The sequence below is a fragment of the Pholcus phalangioides genome, unplaced genomic scaffold (assembly GCF_987345545.1).
Source record: "Pholcus phalangioides strain wild (caught in Gottingen) unplaced genomic scaffold, Ppha-v1.0 ptg000007l_1, whole genome shotgun sequence".
Taxonomy (NCBI): Eukaryota; Metazoa; Arthropoda; class Arachnida; order Araneae; family Pholcidae; genus Pholcus; species Pholcus phalangioides.
In genome coordinates this window covers 50,136,159-50,162,307 of record NW_028301600.1, presented here as the reverse complement: position 1 = coordinate 50,162,307, position 26,149 = coordinate 50,136,159, and the positions used below count along the sequence as shown (strand labels likewise).

General features: G+C 35.9%; 1 protein-coding gene across 2 annotated transcripts in view; it reads left to right on the top strand.

The window, feature by feature from the left end:
* LOC149085435 (tyrosine-protein phosphatase 69D-like) overlaps positions 1-26,149 on the top strand; it is a 227,832-nt gene that overhangs the window by 29,185 nt on the left and 172,498 nt on the right. For both annotated transcript variants that reach the window (XM_089233438.1, XM_089233437.1), the window contains exons 5-6: positions 273-505; positions 18,702-18,771. In XM_089233438.1, the coding sequence (XP_089089564.1) occupies positions 273-505; positions 18,702-18,771 (303 nt within the window). The remainder of the gene's footprint in view (positions 1-272; positions 506-18,701; positions 18,772-26,149) is intronic.

Sequence of the window (26,149 nt, the reverse complement as noted above, 5' to 3'; positions counted from 1 at the left end):
ATATCTGCAGCTTGCTCCAATACCCTTGACAAAGGTTGGTGACGCTCCTAGGAGCCACAATGAACATTTTGAGAAACACTGTCATATGGGAAAGTTTGATTCGATATACAGTTTCAGATTACAAGCACATTCATAGAACAAATTATGGTCTTAAATCTAAGTTCCACTGTAATTCGATTTATATCATGTCTTTCTTTTCTGTAGTGAAATAGTTGTAGATGTTGATTATATTAAAATACATTTTGTTTATCTAAATTGTTTTTTTTCCCTAGTTCCTCCAAAAGTATCTTGGGTCCATGTTTTAGCATCTACAAATGAAACTCTTCTGTTTGGTTGGCGCAGACCAAATCATGATAATGGTGCAAATATAACACATTATGTTGTAGAACTGAGACACAATGGTAAACTAGTTGCAAATAAAACTATGGATATACAAGCACCTGGTCGTAACAACCATATGTATTTATTTGTTGCTTTGGATCCTGGTGAAAGTTATAGTTTCCAGGTAAACTTTGATTTTATAGAAATTTAAATATTATCCAATGTCTTAGGCTTATAATGCCTTTACAATAGGCAATGAATTTATTTATCTTTTGCTTGGAACATTGTTTTAAATTATAACTTTTACAATTAAGTTTGAAGTTGATCATTTGATCATTTTTGTCGCATCATGGTCATTTTCTGCACACTAGGTCTAATTAGACCGGGACCTACAATTTATTGCCGATTCCGAACGGCAGGCTTGTTTTTTATACTCATCGAGAGGTTGGTGCGCTAACCCCTCAATGGGGGACTCCGTGTGGTAGCAATTTTTTGCTGCAGTCAAGTCGCCGTTTTTTGTTGTAAGTTTGAAGTTGATATTTCAGAAATTTTTTTCTTGTTATTTTCTATTATCATTTTTAGTTTTTGTATATCGCAGACAGTATTGTATAAATCGGATATCATGGACACTTTTTATATACCTTGTGATTCATATATTTACATAGGGTCCAAAATAAAGTTAGGATTCACATGTTTTACTGCTAAAAGAGAGGAGGTTTCTAGATTTAGCCATGGGGTGGACAAAGGTCTATTCTGCCATCCCTAAAAAAATTTCATAAAACCTTTAATAAAAAAATAAGTTCAATTAATCTAAAAATCTTTCTATTTAAAAACTTATCACTTAATATGAAAGAGATATTTAAATATCAAAATCTATTCTTTTTTTTTGTTCACAATCATTGTAAAATAGTCTATTATACTTAATGTGACTAATGAATTTTTATTAACTTTTTAAAGTTTTATCTTTCTAGTTCATTAGTTCTAATCTTGCCACAATGAAAGACAAACCCTATAAAACCATCACAATCATAGTCATTTGGATTGGCTACAGTAGTCTTTTTTGAATAATAATTATTTATTTGTATTGCATCAAAACATTTTATCAAAAAATGTGATCAAGTCTCAAGATTCTTTATCTATAAAAAGTTATGATGCCTGGTTGGGAGCCAAGTCTAGTGTACTTATTAACTGTTCACTTTGATCCACAGATCACTCAGAGACTACATTTTTAGTTAAAGAACATTTTGGGACTTATTGGGACACAGCACAAGGAAATTATTACACCCTACAATGTTATTTAAAATGACGTCCATGCAATAAATACATGTACAGAGTGGTTATAATTTTTTAATCAACTCTTCTATGGTTATAATTGTTAATTAAACTGAAGCTCGAAAGTAATAAGTAAGCCTTTTAACTTTAACAAACAATTTATTCATAGAAATATAAATTTACTCGTTACAGTTCACTCTGGTACTGGTACTTATATTTAACTTTTAATAGCGATGTGAGGGACTAATTCTACTAAAAACAAGGCAGAGTATGAATATGACTTACCCCAACAAGGCTGCGGACCCTCCTTTGTTTCTCCATCTCTCCTAGGCTCATCGTCTTAACTCTCTTACCCAAAAACAACTTCCCTGGTTTTCTCTAAAATCAGTTTACATTTTAATCATAATTTTAACTCAGCCTTTTTGCGCTATTTAAAGACTTTCCATTCGCCCATCTTGTTATCTTCTTTTACTTCCTATGTGCTACTTTTTAACATCAAACTTGATTTCATTTTCTCTTCTCCTTCTCTGGTAAAATCTCACGCACCCATAACCTTTGACCCCACCATTTAATTCAGATCCGTTTCACATCTATAGAAATAGTCTAGATGCACATTCCTTAATAAATCAATGCATTTAACCAGCGAAAAAGATTAGCCTTATCTTATTTTACATACGATTTCTAGTGCCGCGGTCTTCAGCTTGATACGAATAATATTTTCCCCACCTATCATTCTCAACTAGGGTCGCATTTTATTACATTTTCTCATTATCACTGACTACATATAACAGCATTCCAAAATAAAGTTTTTCCCATAAATTCAACAACCTGTCTCATTGGATTAAACTTTCCCATCAAACGCAATTCACTACTACCCAAAATTTGCCTCCTGACCTGCATTCTTGTACTATCGTAGGTTTATTTTACCTTCTGTAGCCTCTTACTTTTCTGCTTCCCATACTACTACTGCTACTACTATAATATCTATATAACTATTTGAATTTTTCTAACTACCTTCAATTAACTCATCAAGTTAACATCTGTATACCTATATCTGTTCTCTATATCAGGGATTTCCAACGTATAGTTACTAGCAGAGCCCTTGATATTTATAAGGGTGTTCCGCGTGGAACCCTTGATAGTTTTAAGCAGAGGTGCTGCTGTACTCTAAATTACACGGGTCATTTGAAAAGTCTGGGTCCCTCTCACAAAAAATTATCTCGAAAAAAAATATTCCTTCCCCCCCCCCCAATAATTCACTGCTATCTCTATGAATTTTCTCTAGGATGCTCCAGGTCTTTGATCACCTGTTTATATCTCTTCGTTGAAACAGAGTGGCGGGCCATGTTCTGGGTAGGAGGAGGTATCTTTGTGAATCAAATAAATAATTCATTACTAAAAACATGTTCTATCCAAAAGTCCATTCACTTTTATTGTCTACTAATAGGAAAAGCTTCCAAAGAAGCCCATTAACACTGAGAATTTGACATGGAATTTCATCATCATCAACAACCATATTCAATCCACTACTGGATGAAGGTCTTCTCTAAATTTTTGCATTCTGCTCTGTCTGATGCTTCAGCCATCCAGTTGACTCCTGCCACTTCCCTGATCTGTCAATCCATCTTGCATAGGGACGCCTTCTCGGATGTTTAACACCACGGGGTACCAATCTAGAATACTTGTGGTCCATCTGTTGTCCCTTCTTGCAATATGTCCAGCCCATTTCCATTTCAAACATTTAATTCTTTCCATGATATCATACACCTTTGTGTGGTCCTAACATACATCTTTCCATGTTCCTTTGTGTTGTCTGTAGCCTTTGTATCGTCTTGCTTGTGAGTGTCCATGTTTCAGTTCCATAACTCAGTGCTGGTAGCACACACTGGTTAAAAACTACTTCTAAAACAGCGATAAAGAGTTTTGGAGAGATAGTATCACCCTGTCTGACTCCTTTTCCAAGTTTAATATTTGTTTTTCCTTTATCCAAACGAATTGTTGCAGTTGCTTTGTCATACATTTTCTTGATATTATTAATGTAAGTCTTCTCTACCCAATTACATCTAGGGCTTTAACAGCAGCAGATATGAAGGCAGAGTCAAACGTTTTCTCAAAATCAATGAAGGCCATAAACAATGGTAATTGGTATTCCTTGTGTCCCTCTATAATTTCCCTGATTGTTTGGATATGATCCATTGTACTGAATCCGCTTGGAAATCCTGCCTGTTCTTTTGGTTGAGCTTCGTCCAATTTGGATCCAAGCCTATATGTCAGCACTTTGGTGAAGATTTTATAAATTACTGATAGGAGACTGATTGGCCAATAGTTCTTGATATCCTCTTTTTCACCCTTTTTTAAAGAAGAACCATCATTGCGTTATTCCGATCTTCAGGCACATCCGATTTTGGAGACAATTTCTGAACAAGGCAGCTAGCGTACTGGCAAATTCTTCTCCTGCTTCTTTAATAATGTCTATTGATATGCCATCTTCGCCTGGGCATTTCCCTTTTTTCATACATCTTGTAGCCTTATAGACTTCCTCTTTCCACACAAGTGCTACTTGTACAAATTCAGCTCCATTTTCTTTTCTTCCTGCTCCCTTTCCTTTGTTCCGATCTTGTTCTTCATGTTTGTATAGAGCATTATAAAATTCTTCAACAATACTAATGATTTCATTTCCATCTTTCCTTTTTAGTGCAAAAATTTCCTTTCTCCCAAGAAATCAAGCATCTATCCTCAATGTTCTAAGTGAGCACTATATGACCCCTACAAGGGGAGGGCTGGCAGGGCTCTAGCACAGGAGCCCAGGACAAACCTCATTGTATTTCTTTTTTTTTACACTATAAGTGTACTATAGAGGAGGCCTCAACAAATGTCTCAGTCTTGGGGGACTCAGCTCCAGGATGGCGGGGGGGGGGGGGAATAATGAGCACCGAGATGCTTGCAACAAAAAGGAAAAATGTTATTACATGAAATGTGCCCTTAATTTTTTTTCCCAGATAAGGGGCACATTACCTTTTATTACACCTGCACAGACCTGTTTCTTTGCTCACAGAATTTCAATGTCTGTGTGGAATGACAAAATAATCCTGCTTTATACAATATAGGGAATTGTTTCTGCACTGCAAAAACTCTGTGTACACGGAAGTATTCTCAGACTGTAAACATCCATATTTTGTAAACATTTTCTTTCACCATGTGAAAAAATGGTGCCTTTCATAAGCACTCTTGTTCCGAACCAATAAACGGGAAAAAATAAAATTTCATCAGCAAAAATATTCCTCCTAAAAAATATTGTAAACAATTATACAATACATTATTTTATTACATGTGAGAAAGACATCAATGAACTAGAACCTTTTCCGACCAGGGGCGGCTTAAGCAAAGGTGGGGCACACCTGTACAGCAGGTTATAAAGGGCGGCAGCACAGACTTTAGTTAAGACCCCAAAATTCAACACAGTAAAAATTTACATGACATCACGCTTTTGAGTCATATCTCAATAATGGAAACGTTGAGAAAATAGACAAGGCCCGTAATACCAGAAACAAGAATGTAAGCTATTGGAGCAGCTTGAAACAAAATCTGTACCCGTGCGGGACTTATTTTTTGTGCCTGATGCCTATTGCCCCCACCCCATAGCTCACACATTGTGCGTCAGGGCCCTTAGGCTGGAATCTTTCGCTTAACCCAAGCCAGATTTTCCAGGGGGGGGGGGCTTCTACAGTTAATTTATAGTGTGGAAAAAAAGCAAAATTATAAGGATTTAGTCCCAGGCCCTCAAGCCGGAGCCTGGTCAGCCCTATCCTTGGGGGGTCATGTCTCTCCCTCACGACTTATCAAAACAATTCCTAACAACATTTTTGCCCTTTGATCTCAGTTTTTGCTCCCCTCCGGAGCAGACAGAAAATTTTCTTTTTAGCATCCCTCTTAAATGGTGCCCAGACATGGCCAAGCGCCACCCCTGTATTCTTTTCACAATGGGCAAGTGTTCATTTTTGTTCCGTCACCCGTGGCCCCACAAGGGCAGGACTGACAGAGCTCTAGCCGTGGGGCCCGGGACAATTCTCATAATTTTTTGGCTTATTCACGCTATAAATTAACTATAGAAAGTCCCGTGAGAAGTCTGACTGGGGGTCTCACAAAAGATCCCAGCCTAGGGGCCCTGCTCTAGGATTGGGGAGGGGTGCCATGCCCTCACCCAGAATTTGTTCTAGAATAGTCAAATGAAAACAAAGGAAAAATTTGTCTTCTCACTTGGCTGGTCCCTGGAGTACCAGAAACACCTTTGAAAAAATTTTTTAGTAAAAATAATCTTGTTAAATATCTTTATAGGATAAGTAATGATGCCTCACAAAAATAAGTCTCTGCTTCAAGGATTAAGTTATCTGACATTATTAAGAATGGTAAGATAATTCTGGAAGAAAAAAACAAAATCTATTTCAAAAGCGGGACTTATTGTCACGCATATTTTGCACAGTGAACACTATGATGTGCGACTTTTTTCTGGAAAAAATTGCGGTTTATCTCAAGGTCCCCATCACTGAAGCCCTGTCAGCCTTCTGCCAGGGTCGCCAGGGCTTCGCACCTGGGCGGCAGGTAAGCTCGAGCTGCCCTTGCTTCTGACACCTATCAAATAAAACTGTTATAATTCTTTGATTGAAATTAGCGCCAGGATTTTGATTACCATTGCATATGAAAATGATATTAGTTAATATTTTAATAATATTAGTTAAATGATCAAGTTTGCTTCAAAATTTTAACAATTATTTGTGTGTGGTAAAATACTATTTTTGAAACTCGCAAAGTGTAGCCATATTCTTCTCTTTCATATTGTTTTTAATTACAGTCACAGAAAGTCTGGGAAGGGTTACACTCTGCAAGTTTTAAAAAATGTTGTTCTACCACACACAAGTAACAACTATTAAAATTTCGAAGCAAACTTGATAATTTAATTAATATTATTGCTTATAAAATATTAACTAATATTATGACATAGCTCTTTGCATGGGATGTATTATTCAACATCTGGTCACTGATTTTAATTGAAGAATTTTAAGTTTTATTTGATTGGTGAGGGAAGAGGTCCTAGTTTATTTATGTTTCTCACATGTAATACAGGGTGATTCTAAATTCATGGGACAAACTTTAAGAGGTGAGAAGTGATATAAGACACCTATAAACACATTTTTTATCACAATGTGTGGTCGAATCGCAATAGCAAAGGCGGTAGAGGGTGTTTTTAGAGAGTGTGCACAACAGCACTTCACCAGAAACAAATATCATACTTTTTTTGCTACAATATGTGACATCAACCATTCGAGGGTGCATATGAACCTTCCTATTGAATTGGAGTTTTTTTTTTTTTTTGGTGCAAGGACTATCAAGGTTATGCTGCACCAAACAATGATCAAGTGGCACAATGATTGGTGGTAGAATTTGCATTACCCAAGTTACACCATGAAAACACCTATCACATTACAATACTCTGCATCCTAGTCACGAGCATTGGCATACACGAGAAGTGCACCCACAGTGGGACCACCCTCCCCCTTCATAGAAGAGTTATTATATTGATTTGATATATTTACTCTCATCAGGATGATTTATTTAGGAAATTCTCTTGCAACATCTTAAATCATCGTTACCTACCCCCAGCCCAAGGGTTTGCGACCTATACTTTGGGAACTACTGTATCAAGGTAAGAGAGGGGAAAAAAGATAACTCTTTTCATATAGTCATATCTTAATAGCTGCAAAATATTATGTGCCTCAGGTGGCAGAATTCTTAGGACCAGCCCTGTGCATATTCATTTGCATATTTTTAGCATTAATGCAGATAAATATATAGAATCAAAGAATTTTCAGAGTAAGTGCATATTTTTGAATTTTTACGAAATCTCATTTTTTTTTACAATTTTCCAAACAAATGTAACTCATAATATTTTCCTAACATCAGTTTGCTTTTTTTTTCATGCAAGTGGGATTTACTAATTTGTTTTCTGTATTGTGATCAAAATTGAAATATTATAAATATGAGGATGAATTATATTTATATAAGCACCAGAAATTTATTATAGTCCATAACAGTTTACAAATGTTGTGAGCTGAAAGATTGCAGACTCAACCATCAGAAAGTTTTAGCTAATGATTGGCTATTCCTGGCAGTCGGGTGCTTTATTTGTTTGCCACATTTTTTGAGTCAAATGTTCAGCATGAGGTGAACAAAAGTTGACCATTTTTGATGCTATTTCTAGAAATACCAGTAACAAATTAATTGTATTTCATTACTGAGTAGCTACGACCATCTTCCCCCCTCCCAAGGGTAAGGCTAGCAGCCCGGGACAATTACTTTTTTTTTCTTGCTATTAAATTCATTATAGAAGATCCCCACGAAAAGTATGGCTTGCGGGCCCGAAAGATCCCAGCCTAGGGGACTTACTATATGATGTGGGGCCCATAGCTATCACTAACTAGAAATAAGAAATGCCTAAATATAAAAAAATATGTAGAAGTTATTTTCATGTATGTATATACACATGGGGATTTTTTTTTGTAAATTAATAATGCACTACGAAATAGAAAATATGCATTTTTCTCAGACATATATCTTTTTTTTGCATGACAATTTTTTTGTACATTTTTAATGTATATTTTTTCATTTTTATTTCAATTTTGGAATTTTTAAATTTTTTTGCATTTTTAATGCATATTTTTAGAGCATATTTCGGCACTGCTTTAGTGCATAATATCCAGGCTCTGATAATCACCCTGTATATATACATACAAATATATGTATATTATTATTTTATTGTATGTTTTTGTTCTGAAAAATTCTTTAATCCGATTTAAAATATTTGCTCAAATATATATATATGTGTGTGTGTGTGCATGCACACGTGCACTCAGTAATGAGTAAATATCTTATTCATTACTAAATGCATCTCAAAGAAACGGGGTTATATATGGTCACCCATTGAAATTTCGAAAAAGTCCTCAGTTTTTCCCTTTTATTTGTTTGATATATTTTCTTTGCAGAATATGTCATCACAGGATAAACTACAGATTTTTCAAGTCTGTGAATTGGCACCCATGTAGTTATAAACTATTAAACTTCTTTTAGTGAAACTGGCTATGCCACTTGAGTAACAACATATTTTAATTCAAGTGTTGGTAGAGCAGCGGACAAAACAGCCATACACACCTGCATCTGTTGAAAGAATATTAATTATTTGTTGTTTAATATGATATAAACTTTGAAATAAGTAGTGTAAAAAAAGAAGCAAGGAAATTAGTTTATGCTGAAGAATCTTTTGTTTGGGTGCATCACAAGTGAAATGGAGAACCCTGCACAATATGATATGCTGAATCGCTACCAGGGGCCACTTGAATAGGAGCACTTCTCACTCCATAAGAAATGTTAAAACCTTAAGTTAATTAAGGTATAACAAACTTTCATGTTGGTTGCCAACTTACATAAACATGGATTAATATTGATATTTCTTGAGTTTTTTAAACTTACTTTTGGACAGGGTTGGGATTTTCAACTGAGATATAAAAAACTGTGAAAAAAAACCACCCAGAAGAAATGTTTCTTCCACTGAATGTAGAAGAAACTGATTTATATAAAAAAAACCTAGCTGTTACCTTGTGGTTTTGCTCACATGAATTTGGTTTGGTAATCCTTCTTAGTGAGTCTCTACATGATAAAATAAAACTACTGACAAATTTCATGTTTATAGGGTCTTCAGTTTTGGCTCACAGTGATGTATCTGTGAATCAGTCAGTTGGGGGATATGTTATTTTATATAACTCATTTCATTCCGTGCACCGCCCAGGCTCTATCGACCATTGTCAATTTTAGCCATTGCCCGGATGAGGGGCTGGGCGATGTAGGCTGCTTTATTATGCATATAAAATATAACATACATGAACATTGAATATAAAAACACATTATTAAAAAAAAAAAAAACGTATATACAGATTTAAATATTTCTATTATACAATATACAATTTATTCCGATGAGCTCTTCTGATGTCCTTTCCAGCTTTATTGAGCCCGAGCCCCTGTTCCTCTCTGTGGCCAAGCACCAGGTCCTGAACCATGTCTTCCCTCGTTGGCCTGTTGGCTAGTGTGAGCCCTTCATGTCACATTGGTCCAACCAGGTGCCAGGTCCTTCAGCATGAGGGGAGGGGGTTGTTCGATTATTCAAAAGCTCCTCAGCTTTTGGCTGGGTGCTTCACAGTTTAAACACTGATCATTGGGACTTTGTTTCTTGATTACTCTTTCACTGGATCATCCTATTTGAAGTCAGAGTCTTCCCATATTTCGACTGCTTCTTCTCTCTCCGATTGCTCTCCCTCTGTGTCGTATTCTTCGTCTTCTAATTCTTCTATTTCCTGGGAGAGTACCCTATCGACGCTGTCTTCGGCTTCTGCCCTTGCTCTCAGTCTTTCGCTCCTCCTCATTTGTTGTGTTTCATGTGGAGTCTGGATGGTCTCATCCCTCTTGGTGTGGAGATGTTCCTGGTTGGCCTCTAGGAATTTAACCAGGTCCTTGATGGTTTCCAGGGCTTTTCCATCTCTCTCCATCCTTTTGAACCATTCATGCTCCAACTGAGGGAGCGGCTTAACCAGGTGGAACTCTGAGGTCTTTTCGCACTCTGTTGCATAATGCAATGGGCTTCCGACTCCTCCACACAGGCACTTGTCATTGTTTGAGATCCCGAAGCGGAGGAAGTGGGTGGGGAATGGCCCGTGGCCCGAGAAGAATATCGTCTTCTCTCTGCTCCAAGATCTCTCTCTCCACTGTATTTTGGGCAGGACCCTATGGATTAACTTCCCATGTGTGGCGGGGTGGTCCCAGAATTTCTGCCACTCTCCAAGGATGTGAATCTTTATTATACTTTTTGCAGTCGCTGCTGGAATCTTCTTTTCCAGGAGGATCGTACGGCTCAAGGTTGCTGCCTTGGCCAATCGGTCTGCCTCCTCGTTCCCTTTTTCTCCAACATGGCCACGAACCCAGTTCAATTGGATGTTTGGATTTTTTAATAGATCCCTGCGGACGGTCCTGGCGTCCTCATGTCTCGTGAGGGGGTCTCTTATGGCTTCCAGGCTGGATCGGCTGTCTGTGTATACTTTAGACTGGGTCGTTGTGTTTTCCAAGCTGCTTACCGCTTCTCTTAGAGCGAAGAGCTCCGCCTGGAAAATCGTGCACCCTTTCAATATCCTCTGCTTCCACTTCTGGGTTACTACGTCATCCTCGTATCTCACGAAGGCAGCACCCGTTCCATCCTGGGTTTTAGAACCGTCTGTGAATATGGTGGTTCCTTCGTATGAGATAGGGCCAGTTTCTTCCAGGGTGATGATCTGGCTCTCCTGGATGTCGGTGGCGGGGTGCACATCCCAGCCTATCCTTCTCTGCTCTAGCTCACTCCACTGGTATTGGGCCTCCCCCAGACTAATGTTCCTCTTGAGTCTTGTCACCATGGCTGCTTTGGCCACATACTCCGTCTGAAGACTCAGTGGGGGAACTCCTGCGATGGCCTGCATGGCTGCTTTTGACGTCTTGTGGTAGGCTCTTGTGAGAAGGTGCAGGAAACCTCCCTGCAGGCTGTCCAGCTGCCTCTTAAGCTTCTCTGATGGGTCCTGGTACCACGCAGCAGCTCCGTATGTTATTATCTTGATAGCCACCTGGTCGTACAATATCCTTCTGAGCTTCTGCGTTAGTCCCCATCTTGGGCCTGCCATGCTCGCTAATGTTTGAAGGTTAGCGTTCGCCTTGGCTCCCTGGGTTTTTACGTGTGATATCCAGTCCAGGTCTTTGTCCAGAGTGACCCCAAGATATTTCATCGTCTTCTTCCATGGGATCCTGGTTCCCTTCATCCTTATCTTGGGTCTCTTGATTCTTGAACTGTACCACAGGTAAGAACTCTTTTCGATTGCCGGCTCCAGATCGTTGTTGTGTAGCCAATTGGCCATCTGATCCAGAGTCCTGGTGGCCTTTCCTTAATTTATATTTATAAATATATTATATCCCAGTTATATTTTATATAACTGGCGGTCACTGGCAGGACAAAAAAAATTGTCTGTTAATCAGGGGTTTGAAATGCATACTTTAATTACACAAGGAGAAATTATTTGGCTTTAAAAGAGGGCTGTCTGTCAAGAGGGATTTTACTGTACATAGATACTTCATTTCATATTCATGCAATCATAATCATTTTACCGTTGTTACCAGAAGAGTTTATTAACTATATTTTTAACCCCCCCCCCCCCAAGGCCCGGAGGAGATTTAAATGGAATCGCCAGTTTTTTCGAAGATGTTTAGCGAAAAATGGTTGCCAAAAATCGAATTTATAGCACAGCCTCTTGGCTGAAGCAAAGTACTAAGTCAATTATGCAGGGCATTTTAACTCAAAGAAGCTTAAAAATGCTCTTTACAATAATAATTATACGGGGGGGGGTTTAGCAATGGGCTAAAACATGGTCTTTACAATAATATTTCAGATGCCCACACGTGTCAAGCAGCAAACATTCATCACTCACAATAAAATATGATAAATTAAAATAATATAATAGTTGTGTGTGATTGTACAAAGCCAATATTCCTCTTTCAAATGATACCAAACATGCAGAGATCGTGAGATAATGTAATGGATAAAAACTTGAGATATGCAGTTGGTTACTTGATGTTGAGAGGTTAATATAGCATCAATTTTAAAAGGTTTTATTAGCTGTATATTTTAAATAAAACGTTTTTCACCTATGAATAAACTTGAATTTACTTTTATTGACAAGAAATAAAACCAGGTTAAAATTTTTCACTTTTATCATCTCAGTTCGACATGGTGTAACAAAATCTGTTTTGTTGTGGCAGCTATTAAGCTGTTCCAAAGGAGAGTAGATCAATTCAAAGACCAAGGCATTTCAACACCACTCTGAGAATTTCATATATTTAACACATTCCCTCCCACCATATTACTTGGATTGAAAGTACTTTGAACAGTACCCCTGAATGAAAATAGAGCACTCTCAGTTATAAAAAAAAATCACAAATTATACATTTTGCAACAGTTCCTTGCCAGCTGGTGCTGTTCAGAATTGAAGATCTCACCCCAATATTCAGGATGGATAAGGAGAGGGGGCATGCAAACAAATGATAGGAAACAATGGTCTTTTCAAATCATAATTTTATGAATTCCAAATAAGATTCAAGTAGCATTTTGTAAAAAGGCCCATCTATTTCTGACAACAATCAGCAATATTTGCCCATAATCTGTTGTTTATGCAAATTAAAATTTATAATTATGTTAAGTATGCTCTGTCCCAGCAGCTGTGGTCTTATTACAACATAAAGAACGTCTGTCAACCGTACACCAGTCCTATGATGATTACTAAAATACCTCTTTTATTACACGAGACATAATACTCTTTACAGTTAAATATTGTCAGGCAATTCAAAAAATGTTCTGAGCATCTGAAACTAACTAGTGGAGAAAGCTGATCATCAGCCTTTTCAAATTCTTAGTACATTTTTACTATGAAATTATTATTATACACACACACACCACATTACAATTATTTTGTGGTACATTTTGTGGTCTTTTATATATAAAAATATATTAATTATACATTAAATTATATATTTTTTTATACACTGATTAATATACCATGCAGTAATTAAAACAATTCAGTTTAATATGTATATATGTGGGCTTTATTATAAAATTACATATTGCACATCCTTGGGAAGAGATGTTTTATAATTAAATATTAGATAAGTATCGTTTCAAAATTTATTAGATATATTATTTTACATACAGATGTGCCATGGGGCGATAAAGCCCTCAACAATATTCAGGTGGAAGATGTGGGAGTTCTAAAACTTCTAGAAAATGTATGTGCAAGCAAAGCACCAGGACCAAATGATATTCATCCTAGGGTCCTTAGGGAATGTGCTAATGAACTGTTGGGGGCCAGTGGCAAAGATTTACAGAAATTGTGTTGCTTAGGGTATCATCCAATTACATATTTAAAAAGGGCAGAAGAGAAACCTTCATGAACCCGTTGAATTATCATCCAGTGAGTTTGATGAACTCCCTCTTGAAAATTTTGAAAATTATTATCAAAAGGCAATGGGTGAAGTATATACAAGAATAATGTATTGTTTGAAAACTAGCATGGATTCAGGAAGGGGAAGTCACATGTAGCCAACCTCCTTTGTTTCTATAATAATAGGACTAGGACTTTGGGAAAAAATGTTGACATAGTTTATCTTGATTTCCAGAAGGCATTCCATTGGGTCCAACATGGTAAACTCTTGAGGTGTTTTTACATGAGATTGGGATTGGAGGTAACTTGTTGAGTTGGATAGAATCGTGGTTGAGAGATAGGGATCAGGGTATCAATGGTATTGGATGTTGAATTTTTGCTCAGCTAAGATACATGAAATCAATAGACTTTCTGGATATTATGCCGAGTTGAACAGGAAAAAAAGTTTAATTTTTCTCCACCAGGAATCGAACCCAGGGCCTTAGAAAAAAAAGAGGCTGCAATGTCTCTACTTAGCAAATAACGCTACTGTGGTAGTTAGGAATCCAAGCAATAGGGAGATGCTCCAGATGAACTTGAGTATGATTGCAGCATGGGCTGATAAATGGAGCATGACCTTTAGTGCTAATAAGTGCATGGTCGCTCATTTTGGTTTGACCAACCTACGTTTCACATATGAGTTGAATGGTATTACTGTCTCGGATGAAACTGGTCACTGATTTGGAGATTTGTATTGACGAGCAGCTTAGGTTTTCTGAACATTGTTCAGTGGTGGTAAAAAAAATCAAATACAATGCTTGGTTTCATTCTTAAAAAGGTTTCTTCAAAAGGTGTTTACGTTCTCCTAAAGTCATTCTTCCGCTTTTTCGAGGCTTAGTTCGCAGCGAAAAACTGCTACCGCAGGGAGTCCCCCGTCGAGGGGTTAGCGCACCAACCTCTCGATGAGTATAAAAAAACAAGCCTGCCGTTCAGAATCGGCAATAAATTGTAGGTCCCAGTCTAATTAGCCCTCGTGTACAGAAAATGACCGTGGTGCGACAAAAATGATCAATGATCAATTTCGAGGCTTAGTTCATCCTGGACTGTAGTATATATAAGGTTTTGGAAACCATACTTACAGAGATACATAGACTTGATGGGGGGTGCAGAGAAGAGCTACATGGGGAAAAAAGACTTGATTTCTTCAATATGTTAACATTGGAGAAACACAAGTGTCGAAGGAATATGATCAAAGTGTTCACAGTTTTCAACGGGATGGATAGGATGGACCATGAGTTATTAATGCACTGTCAATCAACTGTTTTGACAAGGGGGACACCAGGAACATTTAGTAAGGGACAATATTCCAGGTTATGGTGTCGGAGGGAGTTTTTCTGTAATAGTATTATAAATAAATGGAATATTTTACCTCCAAGGGTCATGAGTTCTAATGCAATTGGTACCCCTCAAAATAAGCACAATAGACATAGGGGGATAAATCAAGAAGCTATCCATTTTTAAATAAGACAACTATAATCTTTTTTATGGGCAGTGTATTGTACAGGGTACATAGTAACAAGGCGTATGGTATTTTACTGAATCGTTGATCCTAAAGGCATACTTGCAATTAGAAAAAGTATCCAGATAATGTGTAGAACTCAGTACTATGTCATTTATGTTGCAAGGGGTTGTTTTGTTATTAAAATAAAAATGTCAACTTTTAATTCGGAGATCCTGTGCTCAAGAACATAATTACAAAAAGTTGTTGCCTTTTCTCGCCTGATTCGAACAAAAAAAAAATTACACGTTTCAAAGTGCAACATTTGTTAAGATATTCAAATTTGAAAAACAGGGAAGTTGGAGAAAAAACAGCGTTTAATGCTGCTCAAATGGTTTAAGTGTATTTAACACTATTTTTTCCAAACTTCCCTCATTTTTCGAATCTGAATATTTCAACAAATGGTGCACTTAGAAACATGGATTTTTTTTTTTTTTTGGTTAGCATCAGAAGAGACAGCGCAATAACTTTGTAATTGGGTTCTTGGGCACATGGTGTCCGTATAAAAAGTTAACGTTTTTATTTTAATAACACTACAATTCCTTGCATTATGAATGACATATCTGAATACTACATGTTATTTGGATACATTTTCTAATTGCAAGTATGCCTCTAGGATCAACAGTTCCCCAGTTAAATACCATACACCCTGTTACCTATGCACCCTGTTTATTATTATTATTATGTTGATGATACATGCTTTTAATCGGGTTGGTATATTTTGATTACATTTGATATCCACATGTTTTTATGGCCATAATTTTTTCAGCCACTTTGTTGTGCAATTTGCCTGTTGTGGCCTTTTTATTTGTGTTTGTATACAATGTGGTAAAATAACAGGCCTTAATTATAAGTCTACAATCAAACAGTAATTAGAATGCTTTTTGCTTTTCTTCCAATTTCTTCCTGGTTTTTTCCACTGTCTCGAGAAACCCAACCCTTCTTCTGGGGGACCCTTTAGTAATTCTCTGCCCAGGGTCTTCAGATCAACAGGTCAAATTTTTAAAACAACAATCACTGTATTGTTGTATTATTGCTGAGTTATGATATCTCACCAACTTATGTTTATCTTGGCTTTTATTTGTGACTGTGTGTGTTACCCTTCAAACACTCCATATTATCACCAGTTTATCTTTGACCTCATTATGGGTAATATGTATGCAGAATGTAAACATGAGATTCTTCAATTTCGTTTTACCATTTATCAATTAAACTTATTTTTTAGTCATGTTTGATGTTGCACTGGTCTTTGTTCTTTGGTGTACATTGCATTAATCTATGATGCATACTGACAGATTTTAAAAATATTCACTGGTTATGGATTGTCATTTGGCATGTCAAATTTCACAAAGAAATTTTGTCCCCTCACAGATTCCTAGAAATTTGCTCATATTAATCTAGGTCTTATTTGAACACTTGCATAAAGCACTAAATTTGTAATGCAATCCAATAGTAAACCAAAGATAGCTATCTTGTCTTGTATTAGCCATGATCTCATATAGCGCCTGTATTAAAACAAGTTTGACTGTATTTGTCCAAAATTTCCAGTATTCTTGTATACAGTCAAACCTCTGTTGAACAGACACTCCAAATAAGAAATACCTCTCTATTCAGGAGTCAGATGTCCTGATCTGTGTCCCTTTGAATAGGAACTCATATACACCTCTAAAAAACTCCTATATTTGAGGGACAAATTCCAGTCCCATGGGTGTGTCTCATTGAGAGATTTCACTGTATATACCAATGTGTCAATATTTGACTTACAAAATATTTTTTGTTCACCTTTTTCTAGCAACTTCTTGGTTTCTGTTTTATCTTAGACATTTAAAACTTATCCTTTGAATATTTCCCCCAAAATGTATAGAACGCAACTCACCAGAACGGAAAAATTCTGGTAATGATCCCTACAGTAAAACATGTTAAGCTAGGGCTGAATTGGTCAATTTTTAAATTCTGATTTGTCAGTTTCTTATCTTCATTTCATATGCTGATGCCTTCCTTCTAGACGAAGTGTTTCATGTTGCTGATCAATGACAACAAACTTTAAAAGCTATGGGTCTTTTGCTGAACCATTTGTTGATTAGCATCCATCCTCCGTCAAGTGCATTATCTTCTCATTATGAGAGTGGTATAAGAAACTCAGTTTTGTTGTTATGCTTGCATTTTCTTTTCAATTTTATTTATTTTTTCAAGTTTACCTTCTAAATCCTTTTTTAATCCAAGCTACCATGAAAATTAAAGACTATTGCCAATCAGCATTGTACTAAACAAAATGCATTGATTTGTTCATCAAATCCAGAATTTTGCTAAATGGGAACTCGTTAAAAGTGGGTAGGCTGTACAGTTTGCTTCCTTATATTTTTGTTAATCCTAATTGATTAATTTTACTTACTAAGTTATACCTGCCAACTCTTATGATTTTATTATATTTAGTACGATGTTAGCCAATTAATACAATTATATGCTTTTGCTTCTAAAAACATGATTTTTTACCTAATCGCTAATATTGATGTTTTCCTGCCTATGTTGCAAACTGGTCAATGTTAGAAATCATCGATGGTCCATTGGTAGACATCACTCCATGGAACCAGTGGCAGAAAATTCCCACACTCCTCACGGTGAGAAAGAGTAGAACGCTGCTGAGAACTTTCACAGTAGTTTTATTCGTGCGGCTTATGCACCGAAATGATATATCCTAAATGAACTTGTGCCAAAAATTTAGTTCATAATTCATTCATTTTTGATAGATTTACAATAATAGACCGTAATTTTCCCAATATTTAAATATCATCAAAATTTTATCAACGCTGAAATATAATTTTTTTTTTTTTATTGTTGTGTTATTCAGGGTCGAGAATTTTCAATATTTTCCTAAATTTTCGACAAAAACTGATATTGCACTTGGTTCGGGTGCAATATTATTCTATTATATATAATTCTATTGATATCAATTATTCTGCTGACTAGAATGTCAAATTTCGAGTTATGAATATTGGTGTTGATTTTTAACTCTCTAGCATCCATCTATTGAATTTTTATCTGTTTTGTTTTCACGCGATCGGGGTACTTTGTGTCCCATGAGCGAAATTCATTTTAGATAAAACATAATGGTAGCGTTTCTTTTATAAAAAGTAAACATCTTTTCTCATGAAACAATTGCTCTCTGATTATAATTTTCTAATGAATTTTCAGTATAGGGTGCTCCACACACACACACCTTTTTCCGTAAATTGAAACATGCACTGTGTTATGCTTTTCATTAATAGGGTAGGATTTTTTTCTTCCATGATTGGCAGGTCTGCTAAGTTGATTTAAATCAATGCAATCAGATTTAAATCAAATTAATCTTTTTTAAAACAAAAAATATTTCTTTTATGTCCAGTTCTTGTTATGGAAAGAAGGAAAGATTTAAAAATATTAATGAAAATTAACTTTGTATGCTGTGTTTTCTAGTGACATGGCAATCTTGAAAAATTTGTAAGAATATATATATACATTTTTTTACAATTTTCTCTTAGGTTCAAGCATGTAATGCTTTGGGCTGTGGAGGATGGTCTGATGCGCTGGATGGCGCAACATCTGATGGAAGTAAGGTTTACTAATTATATTCTAGAAAGTGTGTGAATTAACGTGAAATATATATGAACTATTTCAATGGTAGTTACAGGGCCAGCAGAATTGTTAATCTATTCATGTCATTATTTGAATAGTCTCTCAGCTGGCAATAAAATTAATGGAAATTCTCAAAAACTTGATAAATAAAATTTGTAGGAAGCATGTAGTCAATCTTCAATATATAACTCATAATTTGAATGTTCAATATACAAATACAAAGCCACAACAGGCAAAATGCCCAACGAGGTGGCTGATAAAAAGATGCCCATAAAAATATGGATGTCATATATTTCAAAAATACAACAACCCAATTAAAAATGCAATTAACACAAATTATAAACAATATATACACATGATAAAATATTATACAACGCCCATAAAGAATACTTATGGTTGTCTTATTCTAAGTATGGATAGCTTCTCGATTTACCCCAACATGTTTATCGTATTTCTTTTTAAAAGTGTCAATTGTGTTACAATTTATCACCTCCGGGGGTAAGCTATTCCATTTATTAACAACCCTATTAGAGAAAAATTCCCTGCGACACCATAACCTTGCATTGTCCCTTATCAATCGATACTGGTGTCCCCTTGTAAAAGCAGTCGATTGGCGGTGTACTAAAAGTTCATGGTCCATCCTATCCATCCCATTGAAAATTTTGAACACTTCGATCATATCTCCTCGACACCTGCATTCATCCAATGTAAACATATTCAAAAAATGAAGTCTCTCTTCATAACTCAAGCCCCGTGTGCCAATAAGGACACGTGTAGCTCTTCTCTGCACCCCTTCAACCAAGTCTATGTCCCTCTGTAGGTATGGTCTCCAAAATCTTACAGCATGCTCCAGTCCAGGACGAACTAAGCCTCGAAAAATCGGAAGAATGACTTTAGGAGAACGCAAAGAGAACTTTTTGAAAATGAGACCAAGCATTCTATTTGCTTTTTTGACCACCGCTGAACAATGTTCAGAAAACCTAAGTCGCTCGTCAATGAGAATTCCCAAATCGGTGACCCTAGTTGCATCTGGGATAGTGGCACCATTCAACTCGTAAGAGAACCATGGGTTGTTCGAACCAAAATGAGCGACCATGCATTTATCAACGCTAAATGTCATGCTCCATTCATTTGTCCATGCTGCAATCCTGTTTAAGTTTGTCTGGAGCAACTCCCTATCGCTTTCATTCTCGATTACCCCCATTAGCTTCACATCATCTGCGAATTTGCTAGTAATCCCATCGATACCTTGATAGAGTTTATCAATAAAAAGTGAAAAAAGTATGGGGCCTGGTATCTGGTAGTAGTTTTAATGTCCTAGTTTTTATCATTTTCTATAAATTGAAGTTCTTTAATTTGAATTTTAAATGATTCAAATTAGTATCAGTTTCGAAGACACTTTAAGAAATTAAAGTTTGACTGCCTCTGTATTCAAAAACCATATACAAAAGGTGTTTACACATATTGAGTGATTTTGAACGGATAAATAAAATACATATAAATGGATTATTTTCTAATAAGTTTTATTTGATAGCCTTGTTTTTTTGATATTGTGTTACATCTGCGTTTCAAAGATAGTAGAAATTTTTGTAAGATCGCAGCTGAATTTTTTTTCATTCCTTTTGCACAGTTCTCCACGTTCCATCCAAGGTAGTTGGTTCACATTTTGAAAGTGCTCGTTTAAAAAAAAGTAGTTTGGCTACTACTGTAATATACCAATGCAATTCCTGTCCCTATTTTTTCGCTAATTTATGTAGCAGCAGACAGCAATTCAGAAACCTTAGCAGATTTTCCACTTCAACAATTTTAATGAATAGGTTATAGTGTTATTACAAGCTTCATTGAAAGACTGGTTATTTGTGGAGATGAAGATTACAAGGAAGAAAATTCATCACAGCCCCCACGGGGACTCGAACCCCGGTCTCTCGTTTGCCGGACGAGTGCTCTACCCTAGTGCTCTTCTATATGTATAGTATTATTACCTTTCTAACATCAACAATTTTTCTGAATAAAATATATTGATACTGATTGACAGATATTTTTTTTACAATTACAGAGTTTAACAAATTTAGTTTCAGAATTTTAATGAAATATCAGTTTTTTTCTAAGTTTTCTATCATCAATGAACAATAATAGACACAAGCAAATGATTTTTTTGTTTTATTTTTTACAATTAAACCATACTTTCTTTTCTCATGCAGCAATTACTTTTTCTAATTGTAATTATATAACTTCCTAATCAATTTTTAGTATGGGATCACAACTCACCTCTTCTTTCCGTGAATGTGAAAACGGGCCTTGTTACGCTTTTTATGAACAGAGTAGGATTTTTTTCCTTCAGAGTTTAGCAGGTCTGGTTGTGTGTGGGGGAGGGTCGTTAACAATCCAATCATTTCCGGGGGCTGGATGAATCTTTTTTCTTTTTTTTTTTGTTATATAACATTGTAAAATTTGCAACAACGGAAGCCCGAGATAAATCCAGTCAGGTGGCCCTGGAATTTATTTGTTGCGAAATTAATACAAGTGAAAATTTTTCGTGACCCTCACGGGGGCAGGGGGAGTTGATATGGCTCCAGTTTGGGGTCTCAGATGGGGAAGTTGACAGGTTTCATTTCAGGAAGCCCTGGATGAATCTTAATTGTTTTTTGTTGTTTAACATTGCAAAATTTGCAACAGCGAAAGCCCGAGATAAATCCAGTCTGTGGTCTCCACTAAAAATCTGCAGATTGGGTCCCGGGCCCTCAGTTGGGGACCCTGGATTTTATTCCTTGGATAAATGAATACAAATGAAATTTTTTTGGGGGGGGGGGGAGAAGTCTGACATGCCTCCAGGTTGGGGTCCCAGATGGGGAAGTTGACAGGTTTCATTTTGGGGCCCTGGATGGATCTCATTGTTTTTGTAGCTTTAGCAGTAAAACTTTGGTATAAATCCATGTATCGGGCCCATAAAAAATCTGCATATTGGCTTCCCACGCCTTGGTTGGGGCCCTTGGATTTCAGTCGTAGGTAAAATTAATATGAATTAAAATTTTTTGTGGTCCTCACATGGAGTGGGGGTACAACAGGGCTCCAGGGACACCCCATGGGGGAAGTTGACTCATTTTGGAAGGGTGCTTGATGAATCTCATTGGTTTTCTTTTTGTTGCTTTAAGATTGTGAAATTCCTCAGTAAGCTGGTGCTTCACATGCCACTTTTCATATCTCTGACAAAGTGGGACGAAATAAACAAGTTATGTTGTGACGAGAAAAAGGGTGTTGCCACCAAAGGGTGCAAAAAGGCTTTGCCGCTCCCCCCCCCCCCAGTATAGCTACATTCATAAACTTTTCCCTGATATTTAATTCTTAATAAAAAAAATTTTGACTCATTCACAAATGCAGATCATGTGAAGCTGTCATGACTTGTAGAAGAAAAACTGGATGAGTTTTCTTAAAAATAAACATTTTGTGGCTTTTGAAAAAAAAAAAATGTATAATGAAAGAACTTGAATGAACAATGAAGTTGTTAGTTATTTTGTAGCTTATGAGCATATTTTCATAAACAGTTTACAGTGATTTAACTCTTATTTTGTTAACATCTACTATCTCTCTCATTTTAATACTACTACCCCACAACTCTCACTCTCTTCTTTTTTACTACACTTCTCATTAATCCTTCACACTTCACCTAATCCTGATCATCATGCTCTGTTACTGTTTGAATTTGTGTTCTCAAACAGTCGCTTGTTACTTGCGCATACACACAGTCACAGCATATTTCTTCCTTTTCAGTAGCTGAAATTCCTACCCATCATACTTTTAATTCTGAAAGTTGAAATCTTGGAACCATTGAAATAGAAATTGAAAAAAAAGACATTTAAATGAAAATTAATCTTCATGCAGGCTTCTTTTGTTTTTGGTCTAGTGGTGCAATTTTTTGGGGGGGGGGCAGCCCCATGATTCCTTAAAAACTCCTTACTTTTCATTTGAAAAATTTTGTATGAGCCCTGCTTTGGCATCCATTTGATGAATCAATATTTTACAGACATTTGCATGCAATCATAATCATTTATATTCTTACATATTAGATAACTTCTTATTTTTGTAAATTCAGGCCAAATGTTTGAAATGAATCTTATGCCAAAAATGTGTGGAGTTCTCAGTTCACGCATTTCAGATCATCTTTCTACAGTTGGCGCTCATTTTTACAAACCCTTACGGACGTAAAAATTGTTTATAAATGAGAAAGATGTTTAAAGGAATAGTGTATTGTTTGGGACTGAAAGATTAGTTCGTAAAAATGTGTGGTTCCTAAATAGGAAGTTTGTAGAATCGAGCATCGACTGTATAATGTGTGTGTCTGTGAGCCACATCATTTTCCTAATTTTTGTGTGCCCCAGCATATGCAGCGGGGAGCGGAGACCCTGAGCCAAGATCGCCATGTCTTTATGAAGTGAAAAACAAATCTTTCAGAAAAAAATTATGAATCTGTTTCCCCCAGAAAATCCTGCATATATTTTATCATGTTTGAAACAAAATTACTATTTATTGTTATTTTATTGAATTTTCGTATAAAAAATAACATTGAACCCGAACTGTGGAACTAGAGATGTGAATCATTTTCAGCTGTATCAGCTGATTTTCAATCCTTTAGCATGCATCTGATGAATTTTATCTTTTCTGGCGAACAAAAATGTGGGTGATCCTTCTCTATTTCACCCCCACCCCACCTTATTCCAGAGGATGCATAGACCAGTCCATTCCAGTCTTTTTTTGTCTGTCTTAGAAGTTTTGAAACATGAAATTGTCTTATTTTTTGCTGAAAATGCTAAAAAAGTACACGTTTAAAAGAAGATATTTTGTTTTAATTTTTTCTTAATTAATGTTGCTCTTTGAACCTTAGCAAACTCTTCAGTATATATATATTTTTTACTAGCAACTACAGGGTTCCCACTTGTCTTTCTTTTCCTACTTTTTGGTAAAATGTCTTACTTTCTAGGTTTCGTCCCCTACTCCCTACTTTCTAGTTTTTGTTCTACATTTCTTATTTTTTTACCAAATCCTATCAATAAAATTCGTGTAATTGATTTTTATTGAGGGCGTAGCCGGTCAATTTGTCCCGGTACAAGTTTGTCGCAGTGTCAATTCATTGTGGTACAAATTGGTTGCATCTCCAATTCGTTGTGGTACAAATTTGTCGCAGCTCCAATTCGTAGCTGTACAAGTTCGCCGCCATGTCAATTCGTCGAACCATCGATTCTTCACTGTACATGTTCCACGCGAGCTTGGATGTAGGTTTTGTCTTATATGTGAAATAAAAAAAATTAACAAAAGTGTACAGGCAGTTAACTGAAAATAATTATTTTTTGTCAATGCAGAAAGGTGATCAAAATTAAAATTACAATATCAATTACATTTAAAAATTTAACTATATTTGAAAATTCAATTATAAAAATTTGAAATGTTAAATAATTCATTTTTGCTGTGATAAAAAATTTCAATATCATGTGGAAAAATTTCCGTTTGTATGATATTCCCCAAATTACAGTAAGCCTATCTTTAACGGTAAATTTCTATCTGCCCCATGGGCTTGAGAGTTTCTCCCCCCCCCCCTCCGAGAGTCACCAAAATTTACCATAACAGTATCTCCATAAGGACCTGAAATATTTAATTAATTAATTAATTCAATTATTATTTAATTTTCACCGTATAAGCCGCACTTCCCGCTTCCTGTCAGGATTTCTTTTTCTCACAGCGAAGAGAGTTGGGTGCAGATCAAGGGTAGAAATGTACAGTGCTTATGAATGACGATTCGATGAAGCTTTCATATTGCCCATAGGATGAGCACCCACAAAAAGATCATATAATCACCAATAAGAAAGATGACTATGGGTCAGTCGCATAGATATAATATAACCATTAATCTTATGTCTATGGTCAGTCGCATATCTTTGGTTGGCTTGTTTGAATATTTTCACATAATTTTCATTAGTGTCTAAGCTTTTGGTACAAGGTTGGTGTGCTTGGTCTACATTTCTGGGTATATTTTATGGGTATATTATTATTTCCTGGTCTATATTTCTGTTGGCAAAAACATGGAATATTGCAAAACCGAACGTGGAAATGATATATTGGTTTTCGTGCGTGTTCAACAGTTTTCCCCTCATAATTCATGTTCCGAAATTATAAAAACTTTTAATGCAATTGAATGAATTAGCCTATTATTAATTTTCTTCATTTGAGTTTTTTGTTGTATCATAAAATAGAGATACAGATTATATGGATGACAAAAAATAATATGGTACTTTTTAAATTGTTTGAATCCAATTTAAATTGAAATCTTGTCCTACGTATCGTTAAAAATAAGAAAAAATTTATGATAGTTTAAAATAGCATCACTTGTTGTTCTATTAATCATCATCTGGCTTTTTATTGCGATATTCACGTTAGATAAGTGTTTAAATAAAACGTTACTCAAACTGAAAATAAAGGTTTAGATATTGTGGAGTGTTTATATGTACGATACGAATTGTTTTTAAAATTAAAATTATCCTAATAAATGTAGGCTATAATCAGAGGCGGATTTATAGTTTTCCCACCTGTGGGCTATTCAAACCTTGCCTCTCTTCTTTCTTCCTAATTCATGTTCTTGATCACCAATTACTCAGTTTTGGTTACGCCCTTTCACTTGAACTTGTCATTTTGGGATGAAGCCCGCATACCCCCTCCTCACCCAGGAAATATACCTCTGAATATAATCTTCTATTGTCTGTCAATGTTAATTCACTTGTATTGTAAGAAGAAATTTTTACTAATCGTTGACTAGAGCCATATGAGTGTCATGTACATGAAGTTACATACAGTGGGCTAATTAAAAGTCTGATTTCAGTCTGTTTACTTGAGAGTTATTACTTTAGAGTTGAAAAAAAAATCAAAAACTGATTGACATTTGCAGTGGTGTCAGAGACAGGGATGCTGTGGGTACCCAATGTACTTTATGGTATGGGTATGAACACCCAGAGAAATGATTCAGAAATCAAAATTTCCTACTTCAAGATCAAGACAAGAACCCACAAGTTCCAAACACTTCTGGCATCCTTGGCCAGTCAAAGGTGTTGACATGAAGGAAACATTGAGTTGACAAGTTGAACGCGACGAATTGTCTCGCAACAAGTTGAGCACGACGAATTGACCTAGACCCCTTTCTAGTTTTTGTTCTACATTTCTTATTTTTTTACCAAATCCTATCAATAAAATTCGTGTAATTGATTTTTATTGAGGGAATCGTTGTATCAATATATTGGCAAATAATACAAATGTAGTAGATTGCAATTAATGATTCTGCCAAAGCAGAAATTATATTGTTTTACCAAGTTAT